Consider the following 12,134-nt stretch of genomic DNA (forward strand, 5'->3'; position numbering starts at 1 on the left):
AAGTTGCACTTTGTGCATGGAAAAGTAATAACCAGGTCAGTGTGGCATTTCCAAATAGATGATGCAGTCTGGACTAATGATTAGTGTTCTCCATTATATTTTACTTTATGAACTCAAAGGTTTTTTTTTTTTTAAATCATATATTTATAAAACAGAGTGTTCAATATCAACAGGTATCACCGGGTTTCTTCGGTCATGTTTTGATGTAAAACAACTCATGTACTGTATAACATATCGCGCCGCTACGTTCACATGCTACGTTCACATGCTACGTTCACATGCTACGTTCACATGCTACGTCAGTGTGGCACACAGAGGTTGAATTCTTAGAATACAATTATTGTAAGAAACAGCAAGTAACTTTATTGTAAAACCAAACATGGACTGAATTTAGTTTTCTTTCTAACCATCTCTATTAGATTTACGGTAAAATAACGTTAAGCAAAAAGCATGTAACTTTATTATCACTAGGTAGGTACCTTTCCATCCAAATATGTCTGTTTCCATCAAGTCATATATTTCAAATATTTTGAAGAGGTTGCAAAAAAGATTAAATAATAACAATAAAGAGCTGTCTGTAACTCAATGAATCTGTTTCCATTTATTTTCTCGTTGTTTTGCAAAATTCAGGTAGATGTTTTCATTGGGTTTTCTTTTGTTTCCTTAATGATCAATGTCAAACTGTCCTTGAGACAGGCAGGAGACTACTTACTGATGTGAGGCAGATATATTCGTAACCTATTAGTGTCGCACCAAATCCACGTCTCAACGTCGTACATCTTGTCTTCATCAGTTCAATCCCCTGTTGCATGACTGCCTCATATGCGCTGCAACGCATGCCATTAGTTTTCCTTATGTTGCATGCTTTCAAATATATGAAGCCCATCTGAATGTGGGAAATATGTTATACTTAATTATACTTTATTCCACACAATATTCAACGTGCTCCATCAGTCTTGGAAAAATGCTCAATCAACGTACTCGAGACATCTCTGAATAAAATTCTCCACTGCTTTTCATTTCAGTGTTTATAAGTCTCACAGTAAATCAAGAATGAATTAATGCAAAAATATTAATAGATATTGCTTCAAACTTTCTTGAACTTGTATATACTGTATCCCCAAGAACACCATTTTTTATTCAGGGATAAAATTTGCATTTGTGTTTATTTCTGTTCGCATATACATTTTTTTTGGATAAATCAATCTGGTTTTCCTGATTATACTGCCATACATGGCAGTATTGGTTTAACACTCCCACAGGGTTCAACATTCATTTTGTTTATTAACCATTTTTCATAAATTGCAAAACAATTTTGTCCATTCAATTTAACCTAACTATTCCCTGTTCCTTGCAAAGTATACATGTAATGTATATCTGTATATAAGTTCCTGTGTGTAATCATAGCACATGGTTAACCTCAACACAACTTCCATTCTCACACTCGAGACTTAAACTATCTGTACAGTTTCATTTCTAAATCTCCCTTGCTTTGGTGGATTATGTAAAAGAGAGGAATGTGTGTATGAATGAGTGCATTTAGAAATATCTGTAAGAATTCATCCTTGACCAGTTTGAATACCATGACGAATGGTAACATGCTTTTGTATTTCCCTTCTACGTTATGTGTTAAGTTTGGAATCATATTCATGTACTACTTGAATTGTGTATTATACTGTAAAAAACATATATCATTCATCTCTGTATAAAATGTTATATGATCAAATAAATGAAATCTCAAAATGTCATTATTGGTGTTTGGAGTCGATGTGAACTTTGCGATTGGTTTAGAAACCCTTTTTCATTTTGAAAATGTCATAATTATTTTGAGAAGCCTCCGTGATCTTGAAAGTAAAATTCTGAAATGATTAATATTATTATATAATTACTTTAGATTTTAAAAGTCGGGTCACTTTACCTCTCGTCCCCCTCACAACAGGGTCAGATTTGCAGTGTCATCTATCAGGATGGGATCTGCTTTACTTTGACACAAGCCTCTTACAGCAGCATGCGTGGCCCACTGCCATGATCCGCGTGATGCAACAGGGATTCACTGGACACCTGGTCCACCAATAAAGAACACGCTCACCTGCTTTCTGTGCACGTTTCTCTTCACTGACAACTGAGGATAGTCACTCACTGTACTGCACTGTACCAGTCTGCAAACCAGTAAGCGATCAAGGTAAAGTATCTCATCAAGGTAAATGATAAATGGTAAATGGACCTTTACCTTTACGCTTTTCTAGTCTTCCGACCACGTAAAGCTCTTTCACACTACTTGTTATCATTCACCCGTTCATACACTGATGAGAGGGGCTAAGGTTCCACCTGCATCAGGAGTAACTAACATTTACACACATTCATACACTGTAGGCACAGTTACGGGAGCAATTTGGGGTTAGGTGTATGTAAATGTGTAAATGTTCTGTGTCACAGCTGCCAACACTACAATAGTATAACACTCATTAGTTTGGGTATAAATAAAGAAAACAGACATTCTGTGTGTCCACAAAATCAGTCTCCCATGCATTGTCCATGGAGCAGCTCCAGACATGGCGACATCACAAGCTTTTAGACTTTTTTCAATGGTTTCTGGCTTTGAGAGAGAGGAGTTCATGTTCACAACTATTGAGTGAAATTTTCCGAAGCCGTGGAAATAACAGCTTCTTAATCTAGGTGGTGTTCCCCTTGATGAAGATGCCAGGGTCTATTTGTGGCTGGTTTAAAACTCATAAGGGCATGAACATAAGCTGTTAACACAGACTCAAAATCCAACCAGTTAATATGAGCCATTGACCATTAAGTCAAAGTGAATGGTAGATATGATGAGGAGAGACAATTAAAAGAAGCTGGAGTTTGTAAATTGAAGACAGGAATGAACTTGTCAGGTGGCAGATGCAACAGACTTTGATTGCGTTGTTAACCATTGACACTAATGTAGCACGGATGAGTAGAATGAGTCTCTGGTGCTTCACATTCCCGAGCACAAGGTGGCGGTAATGCACCTTCAACTTGACAATGAAAAGAAGAAGAAGCAACCGGAAACATGCCACCGTTAGTTTTGTAACAACAGACCGACAAGCTGCACTTTGCGTGGAACTAGTTCCGACTGTCCGGAGGGCCATCTCTTTCATTGCTATGTGCTGACCGCCGTTTGAGAGAGCACCATGGACCCATCAGAGTCAGGGGGGCCGACAGCTGATCTCGGCCCAGAACAGAGTGTCCAACCCGAGCTTTCTGCAGCGATGCGGGCTAAAATCGAGCGGAACCGGCAGCAGGCGTTGATGCTCCGGCAGGCGCGACTCGCGCGCCGCCCGTTGTCCGCTGTGGAGGGGGCGACCTCGGCGAAAATCTCCAAGACCATCGACTCTGGTGCCGGCTTCTTCATCGAGGAAGAGCAGGGCGGAGAGGAAGAGCAGAGGAACAGGAAGGTTGTGCATCAGCCAGGTGCGTTGTTGCGTTTGGTGACACCAGTGAGTGAGTGAGTGAGTGAGCTCCTATTTACGTGCTGTGTTGAGCGTGGGTGTGTTTTGTTTCCAGCCCCCGTCATCGAGCCAGACTACCTGCTGTGCGATGACTGTCAAAAACCTTTTATGGACTCGTACCTCAGCAACAGCTTTGACCTGTCTGTCTGTGATAAGTGCAGGTACACACACTCACTCACACACTCACTCGCACGCACGCACACACGACCGACACATTCAGTGCCTAAAATAAATACAAGTAGATTTCCTGCAGCTTTTGAAATAGTATAACATGTCCCAGAAGTCCGTTTTTAATATGTCAAATTTGACATTAATGAAAATAATTCACAGGTTTCCCCAATAGTTGAATGATCTGAAAGAATGTGGCATAATTATTTTTTCTGCAGCAGCATGGTGTACATTTGAGTATGACTCTGATTTTGTATATTGTATGCTAATTGTACATGATAATATGCATTTAACTGTTATAAGCATGAATGAACTCACACAGGCTCTGACTGGGTAATGCTCTCCTTGGGTCGTTATGTTGCAGCGGGTCTGTATTTGTTGGACACTGCCCACTGGAGCCATAGAGCCCTATGTGAGTTAGTCAAAGGTCACAACCCTAGTTCTACAAGCAGAGGTGGAGGCCTCTTCCAAGGAGGCCCTGTCACTCCTACAGCGCTCGCTGAAGAGATCGTAGCATGTTGAACTGCAGGGTGTGCTGCCTTATATACTTTGGGGGTCTGCATGTATTAAGGTAGCCATTAGTCTGCTCCACGTATGCAAATGCATGTTTCTGATTGGAGGAGAGCCCAAAGAATCCAGTAGAAGGCTCTGCTTGTACTTGTAGAACTAGGGTTACAGTATCTTGTAGAAGGCCATGTTTTGATTAATACAATATAGGATTTACTCTAATATATGCTAAAATCATGGTTTTCGTCATCAATGTTCTGTTCATTTGGGTTTCTCTAATCTTTGAGTAGTAATGTTTAATCCGAGATCGACAAGATAACCAACTTTTGTTTTATTCTTTGGTTTTAAATTCAACTTCCGCCAGTGTTCCAAAAAATCTGAAACCTACAGATATCTATTAACAGTATTAACAGTATAAGCCTTGTTTCCCCTCAGAGACAACGAGGAGAAGCACAAGCTGGTCTCCAGAACTGAGGCCAAGCAGCACTACCTGCTGAAGGACTGTGACCTGGACAAGAGGGAGCCTCCACTCAGGTTTATACTGAAGAAAAACCCTCATAACGCGACCTGGGGAGACATGAAGCTTTACCTCAAAGTCCAGGTACACATGTGCATCACAATCTATACGATCTTATATCACACAATGCTAAAACTTAAAAAGCTAAACTATTATGCATTATTTATGAATGAACATTTAACTCAGAGTACGGCTTTCAAAACTAAATCCGTTTGGGGAAAATATTTTCCTCCCCAAGAGTTTTGTGATTTAAGGTTACTATTCATTTTTAATTGTCTTTTTATCTATTTTGTCCTTCTCATTGAAGGCCACATGTGGCTGTCAAGACAACATGCAAGCAATCTGCATTATGACAATCGCATGTCAAGAATCACATCGATTGGGAATAAAAATATAAAGCAAGCTTTTAATGTGTTTTAAAAAAAACCTGTAAGGTCAGTAGACATGTGGGTATTGCACAAACTATTAAAAAAAACATTGAAAGATAATTTTAATATTAACATACAATTAATGAGATTATCAAGCAGTGAACAAATTACAGTAGTTTTGAAACAATCAATCAATCAATCATCATTAACCGCTTTTCTTAGTTTTTCAGTGCAACAGTTCAAAATCAAAAGTCATTTAATTTACAATGACACAAAACAAAGACATCTGCAGTTGAGAGGTCATTCGCAATTTTAAAAATTTAACAGACTAAATAATCAAGTAACCAGATAAAATGTTGATCAATGGAAGAATGTATTGTAGATCATAAAAATGAAATAATGAAATCAATTTGAGTTGCAGCCCTAAATCAAAGCAAAATATCACCTCATTGTTCTGTATGTTTGAATGAGTCAATGTGAATGATGTATTTGTATGTGTTACCCAGGTGGAGAAGAGGTGTATGGAGGTGTGGGGTTCAGAGGAGGCCCTGGAGGAGGCCAAAGAGACGAGGGAAGAGAATCGAGAGACGCAGAAACAAAAACGCTTCAACAAGAAGGTCAAAGGTTGGTGACCTGTCTTTGCCCAAATACCAAGTCGGTTGCAATACATATTATGTGTAAATGAGCGTCAACTCCATAACCTCTGGACGTGTGGATGTTTCATATATCTGTGTTTTTTTGTCAGAGCTGCGCAGGGCGGTGAGGAGCAGTATGTGGACCAAAGACACCAGCGTTCACCAACATCAGTACGGAGCAGAGGAAGTGGTGGATCCAGACGAGGACCTCTACAAGAAAACCTGCACCAGCTGTGGACATGAACTCACCTATGAGAAGATGTAGACGCTCGCTCACTAGCACACACACACCAACTGACTGGAGAAGATATTCGGTGCTTTTATGGGGAATCCACTTCTCTCTTCTTTTTGTAGCATGCAGAGATTCCCTCTAGCAATGGGCAAATCAAGGAAGGCACAATATTGACACTTGAACATACCATCTTGTGGTAAAGTGAGGCCTGATTTTTTTGACTGGAAGAGAAATGACCAGTATGATTACAACTTTGCTGCCGTTTAGAAAAATGTGATACTTGCAGAAGAGTCCTCGACGATTTCGGTCACATGATACCGTGATGTGTTCACTGTCATGTAAAGTATGTTAAACTTGACTTCTCATCGCCTATGTGGCCTTATACAACTTGACATATTTCATTGTGACTGAATGCAAAGGCTTTGATAATATATGCAATAACCACTGTTGGAGAACTTCCTCTCAATTGTCTCACGAAATTTCCAAATTTATAATCGGAGACCTTCCTCATTCATCTACTCTTGAACAAAGATCCATAGACCTCAGTCTGGTCTGAAGTGGCTGGGACAAGGACTATTTCTATGAACTCATGTCAGCTCTAATGAGACATGCTGTTATTGTCCAGCTGTTCATATTAATTCTACTATTAGACTGAAATTACCAGATGTATCAGTAAAATCTTAAAATCAATTTGAACAGGCCAGGCATTTAGTTGAAATACCTTTAAATTGGAAATAACTCAAAATCCAGATTTCACTTCAGTCAAGTGATTAAAGCTCCTACCTTGTGATTGAGATTATTTTATACCGCAGGATGACATCTACATTTTACAGACAATACCTTAACATTGAAAATGTTCAGACATCAAACCAACCCACAGCCATTTAAATATAAACTGTCTTACCTTGTTTTTTGTGGATCAATTTGAGCCGTTTGTCTTGGATATTTTTGAGAATTCAGAATAGCAAGTTCAGCATTTATTCAATGTTAGTATTAATTTAACAATGTAAATATGTAGGCCTAATGTTAACCGTTGTGCTCTTAATTCTGGAAACTGTCAAATTCAAAATGTTATCCTCCAATGTTGTCACCTGTAGTGTTTATTTGCATAACCACGCACAATTCAACAAAATAATTAACTAAACGGCTCCCAAAAGTGAATTTCCCAGTCATACACCCCATTGAATTCATGAACATCCTAATATGAAGACTAAGCATAGAACCATGCCAACCAACTACAGAAAATAATCTTGACCATAAAACATTTAAATTAAGAGCAAAGAAAATAGCTTGGAAAACAGCCTGCGAACGTAATATTTAATTATCACAAACCATTGCAGGGTGAGACTCACTGCCTCTGTGACGTTACGCAATTCCATGGTGAAAGAGAGCTCCACCAATCAGCTCTTGCGGTCACATCCGATAGGTGGACCACTTCTGACATTGCAAATAAAACATCATTTTCTTAAGGTTGTCACAGGTCTGTGACTTGTACAGGAGCATAGATCACAGTCAATAGAAATCCATCATACAATTTTTATTTATATATATATATATATATATATTTTTTTTTTTAAACCTAAAATGTTCCACTTTTGGCCCCCTTATAACATCCACTCACAACAGATGCTCGTTAAAAAAAACAAAAAAAACCCAGCTGAAATACCATTTGGTCTTACCAGGTAACCGTGCACCAGATGCTGTGACCAGCCAGTGAGGTGTCTGTATGATGCCAGTCATCTATTCTTATAGAGCAGGAGTGGGCGTCAAAACAAACCTCCAGTCATGTACTACCAAGGATTTCCCACATATTTAGATAACAAAGTTTTGCATTTTATTTAAAGAAATCAAATCTGAAACCCAACTTCTGTTGAAATATGCATTAAAACCAAGAGTCTTTGGTGGGAAGTCCCTTTCACTCACTGTCTTCCTGAGTCACAGGTTAGGAAATTCAAATACAAGTAATAATGCAAAGTAGACTTTATTAATGTACAATCTTTATTAATTTAAACATGAAAAAAAAAAATACAGGTTTAAAATTCAAAGGGTCCCTGAACATCAGTAGTCTTAAATACAAATGCCTCATCTGTACCGTCCACCTTGACTCCCACAACTTCACCCTAGGGGGAACAACAACAAACGAATGTCAATACAAAGACGTTACATTGGTGCCATTTTACATTGGCTCCTTTGCCGTCATATATGTAACAAGCTTAATGCAGTCTATGAATTTCCCAAATTTAATTAGTTGTAATAATGTATGAAGAAAGCAAAATCTGCTTAATTTGTCAAATCTTAAGTGTACAATTTGTCATGATCCACTACTTACGTCACCAAAGTACTTCTCTATCAGGGCATGAGCAGCCTGGTACACCGTATCGTTGTCATGGTTCTGCAGCATCTCAATGCGGTCCAGGCCTCCCAGCTCTTCAACCAAAAGGCTAAGTTTCTCCGTCTCACCAAGCTTTTCTGCTGCCTGAAAAGTCAGTTACTGAAACCAGCTCTCTCATCTTCTAATTTCAAGTTCCAAGTCACTAAGCAAGTTTCATAATTAGGTGCAAGAATTAAAAAAAAAAAAAAAAATGTTTGGGTTCCCTCACCATGAAAATGTTATTGATTGCTTCCAGTATGACCAGAATGACTTTAGCATCTTTGACCTGCAACAGGTCAATGATTGCCTCCAGGGCTCCACTCTGCACCAGATTGACCACCTGCTCCACAGTGCCCCCACTGGTGAAATTTGTCACTGCCCACACTGCCTCCCTTTGCGTTTTGAAGTCTCCCTAAGAAAAAAAAAAAATTACTTCTGTTACTTCTCCAAGAGACATTTTTTGCAATCTAGTGAAATACATTTAAGGATCCTCACTTGTATTTACAATATAACATGTTTTAAGTACTACTACAGCAACACGAGAAGCAAAACCAGAAGGTCATTTTACTTAGCTCACATTTCTGAGCTGTTCCACCAGAGGGGGGAGCAGGCCACAGGTGATGAGCTGTTGGATTTGTCTACAAGGCCCAGCAGCAATGTTGGACAATGCCCACGCTGCCTCCTTTTGCACACTGGCCTTGGGGTTCCTCATCAGTTGAGGTAAGACTTTCAAAACTCCACCATCAACTGCTGCCTGGGTCTGCAGGTCTGAGCCACTCACTATGTTCCCGATTGAGCGGAGCGCTGGGGTCTGGAGGTCAGACAGGTAACATTACTATTGGGTAGTGACGGGGCAGTTCTAAGCGTCTGCCCAATCACCAATCTTTGAGGAAAACCTACACGTGACCGTGCTTCACTAAAATCACAACATACAGCACTACTAAGGCAATAACAATCTGGTTATAGAGTAACATGCAAATCCAACATCTAATGCAGTGTGTTATATAGCACTTCAAGGACATAGAGGGTTGAATGAGCACAGTACCAAGACGCTGAGCTCCTCGTGGCTCATTAGCTCCACCAGCCGAGAGACAATGCCAGTTTTCACTACAACATCAATACGGTCATTGTCACCATCCGAGAGGTAGGAGATTGCCCAGCATGCGTCAGACAAGATGTCCTTATCACTGAGATGGAGCAACTGGATCAGAGAAGGTAGCACCTGAAGGAACGGTTACAGCACATTAGTCCTCCTGCTGGTATCAAGACACCTTTCTGGTCTGGGAATGAATCTTCTGTCCCACTGGATGCAAAGCTGAACTACTTATGTAACATCTGTGATTTCACTTACATGCTGGACTGCTGACAAGGGTGGAAACGGGTTCTTATTTCGACATAGGTTGGACAATGTCCATGTCAAGTTACGCAGGTAGCCAACCTGTGATAAGAGCATTATGAACAGGACTAATACAAGAGCAACATTTAGACTGAAGTTTATGTGAAAGCAAAGTCAGTAGCCAGTTCCTCATCTCCGTTTGAGGCATGCAAAATCCACTAACGTCCTTATACACCCGAAACTCCAAATATAAAGTGTTGGTTTAGTTGCATTGTGGAGAATTATGTGCCAGTTTTTAGACTATGGGCATATGTTCTCCTAAATAAGTTAAGCTTTTCAAAGTTCATGCCAGTTTGAGAAGTCGGAGTAAATTTAGTCCATGAAGAGTCAGGTCAAGTTTAAATAAACATTAGTTTCTGAAGCGGTTCAACTTAAAAATGTTCCCCTTACCCTTTGATAAAGTAAAATGGAAAAACTAAAGTGCAAAGTTGGAGCTGGTCTTGTAAAGTCTTGACTTACTGGTGTGTCTGGAGAGATGCGGGCCAGTAAGGCTGGGATAACATTGCACTCAATCAGGATGTCTCGATAAGCTGCCCCATCACCTGTAACAAGAAGTTACTTTTATAATGGTAGTACAGCAAGCCACAGTGATGGCTGTAGAGTCTTTGCACGGTTATATTTTTTTAATCCAATGTTTTTAGCTACAGTGCGAGACAGACCACCATCAAAATTTTAAAGACAGGGGCCTGAGTTACATCATTGCTCAATACAGCAAGAGTTAATATTCTTAAGTTGTCATTTTGCGCATGCATATACATACGTACCACATACATACACAAATCAGATGCAGTGATTCAACAAATCCAGGCATGATTTAAGACGTTTTGCATTTTACCTGCTATATTTCCAAGAGCCCAGACAGCTTGTTCACTGATGTGCAACATCGGTGAGGCGAGCAAGGCGATGAAAGCTGGAACAGCCCCATGTTCCACCACCTGACACAAATGTATTGTTCTGTTGGTCAAGTCATTAAGAAAACCTGAAAGCCTTCAAAACTGAAGTCCATTTAGTTAGTTCGTTTTAAAGTTTCAAGATGATCAAGGTACCAGACGACCCGTTTCACTCCGATGGCTTAATCACAATAATTAGGCTAGCCATGCTTGCGTTTCAGAGGTTCAACACTGTTATCACCTGTTGAGTGTGCCATGATGTTCCAGAGGCGATGTTGGTAAGGGCCCAAGCCGCTTCAAACTGCAGAGTTGGCTCATCGTCCATACACAGGAAGGACACAAAGCGGGACAGCAGCCCTGCATCGATGATCTCCTTCAGGGGAGGGTTACGCTCCTGAGACAGCAGCTTCCTGAGGGGCAGAGTTGAGGTACAGGTTACTTTAGTTTCAATGGGTGTACACTTTGAGTTATACAAGTAGCCCATCAGGTTGTAGTGTAAAATTACCATTACAATTCCCCGGTGATTTTTTTAAAATCCAAAAGTTCATTAGGACATAAATTTCAGTCCTCAACTTTGAAGATGGAGACACATTTCCATTGTTGCTTGTATACATGTTACACCATTACATGATTATCAGACCAATTCTGTTACAAACTAAGCAATCATTTTGCACTAAAAAGTAACCAGCGCAATGACAGCTTATGCAACAAATGACGGTTTATACGAACACAAAATGCCCCCTGATGGCTCACCTGGCTGCCTGACAGCCTCGGGTTTGGGAGTCCTTGCAGCCGGAGTTCACGTCTTTAATGATGTCCTCAATGGGTAAAAAGGCCACCTAAACGACAGACAGTTAGAGGCTCCACCAGCTAGAACAAACGTGTAAGCGGTTTCTGAACTCACCATCTCGTTGGAGATGTAATCAGGAGAGAGCGCCTCCTCGTCAGGGAGAGACGACAGCGTTAGGTTTCTTCTTTTCAGGAAACTCTCATTCTTGTGAGCTTTGCGAAGCTCCACGCATACAGAGATGCGTTTCTCTCTGAGTTTCTGCAAGAGGTTGAGAAGCAATTTTTTTATTAATAATAAATATATATATTTTTATTAATAATGAATATATATATATATTTTATATTAATAATAAATATAAAATTCAACTTACTGCTGGGTCTTTCCCCTTGTTTTTGAATTTGGAGATCCGCTCGTCAACAACGTTCTTGGTTGGCATGGTGGACTCACGCTCTCTGCTTGACTGAGACTGGTGAAACAAATGTAATGACAACTTCCACAGGGAGGTTATAAGGCCACAGGTGGATCTAATTAGCCGTGCTTGATGCGCGTGCAGCTGTGCGCGTTTCAATCAAGCAACCAATCAGCTTTCCCTCCAGCGCCAATTAGATTTGGCAAAGGTTCTGGTTTGTTTTATTACTTACTGTATTAGTTATTACCTGTTTAATGACGTGCAATTTGAAGGGGTATATATAATATTTCGTCTAAGGTCTTTGTTTTGTATGTTCCTATAGATATATATGTATCCATATTTACATGTATATATATATATATATAT

General features: G+C 39.9%; 2 protein-coding genes across 2 annotated transcripts; one reads left to right on the plus strand and one right to left on the minus strand.

Moving 5' to 3' along the window:
- The first annotated feature begins 3,050 nt into the window (after positions 1–3,050).
- On the plus strand, positions 3,051–6,820 carry xpa (xeroderma pigmentosum, complementation group A). The gene is made up of 5 exons (XM_034534772.1): positions 3,051–3,447; positions 3,541–3,646; positions 4,596–4,761; positions 5,552–5,669; positions 5,791–6,820. Exons 1-5 carry the CDS (start codon positions 3,168–3,170, stop codon positions 5,943–5,945), a joined length of 825 nt encoding a protein of 274 aa, XP_034390663.1. The 5' UTR covers positions 3,051–3,167; the 3' UTR covers positions 5,946–6,820.
- A 1,125-nt stretch (positions 6,821–7,945) lies between these two features.
- On the minus strand, positions 7,946–11,820 carry kpna7 (karyopherin alpha 7 (importin alpha 8)). Its single transcript, XM_034537437.1, has 12 exons — positions 11,730–11,820; positions 11,474–11,617; positions 11,323–11,408; positions 10,811–10,979; positions 10,515–10,614; positions 10,139–10,221; positions 9,635–9,721; positions 9,329–9,505; positions 8,861–9,094; positions 8,513–8,695; positions 8,242–8,388; positions 7,946–8,032 (listed from the first exon to the last, which is right to left on the minus strand). The coding sequence occupies exons 1-12, from the start codon at positions 11,793–11,795 to the stop codon at positions 7,946–7,948; spliced, it is 1,563 nt and encodes a 520-aa protein (XP_034393328.1). The 5' UTR covers positions 11,796–11,820.
- Positions 11,821–12,134: the final 314 nt, after the last annotated feature.

Source organism: Cyclopterus lumpus, chromosome 1 (genome assembly GCF_009769545.1).
Source record: "Cyclopterus lumpus isolate fCycLum1 chromosome 1, fCycLum1.pri, whole genome shotgun sequence".
Taxonomy (NCBI): domain Eukaryota; kingdom Metazoa; phylum Chordata; class Actinopteri; order Perciformes; family Cyclopteridae; genus Cyclopterus; species Cyclopterus lumpus.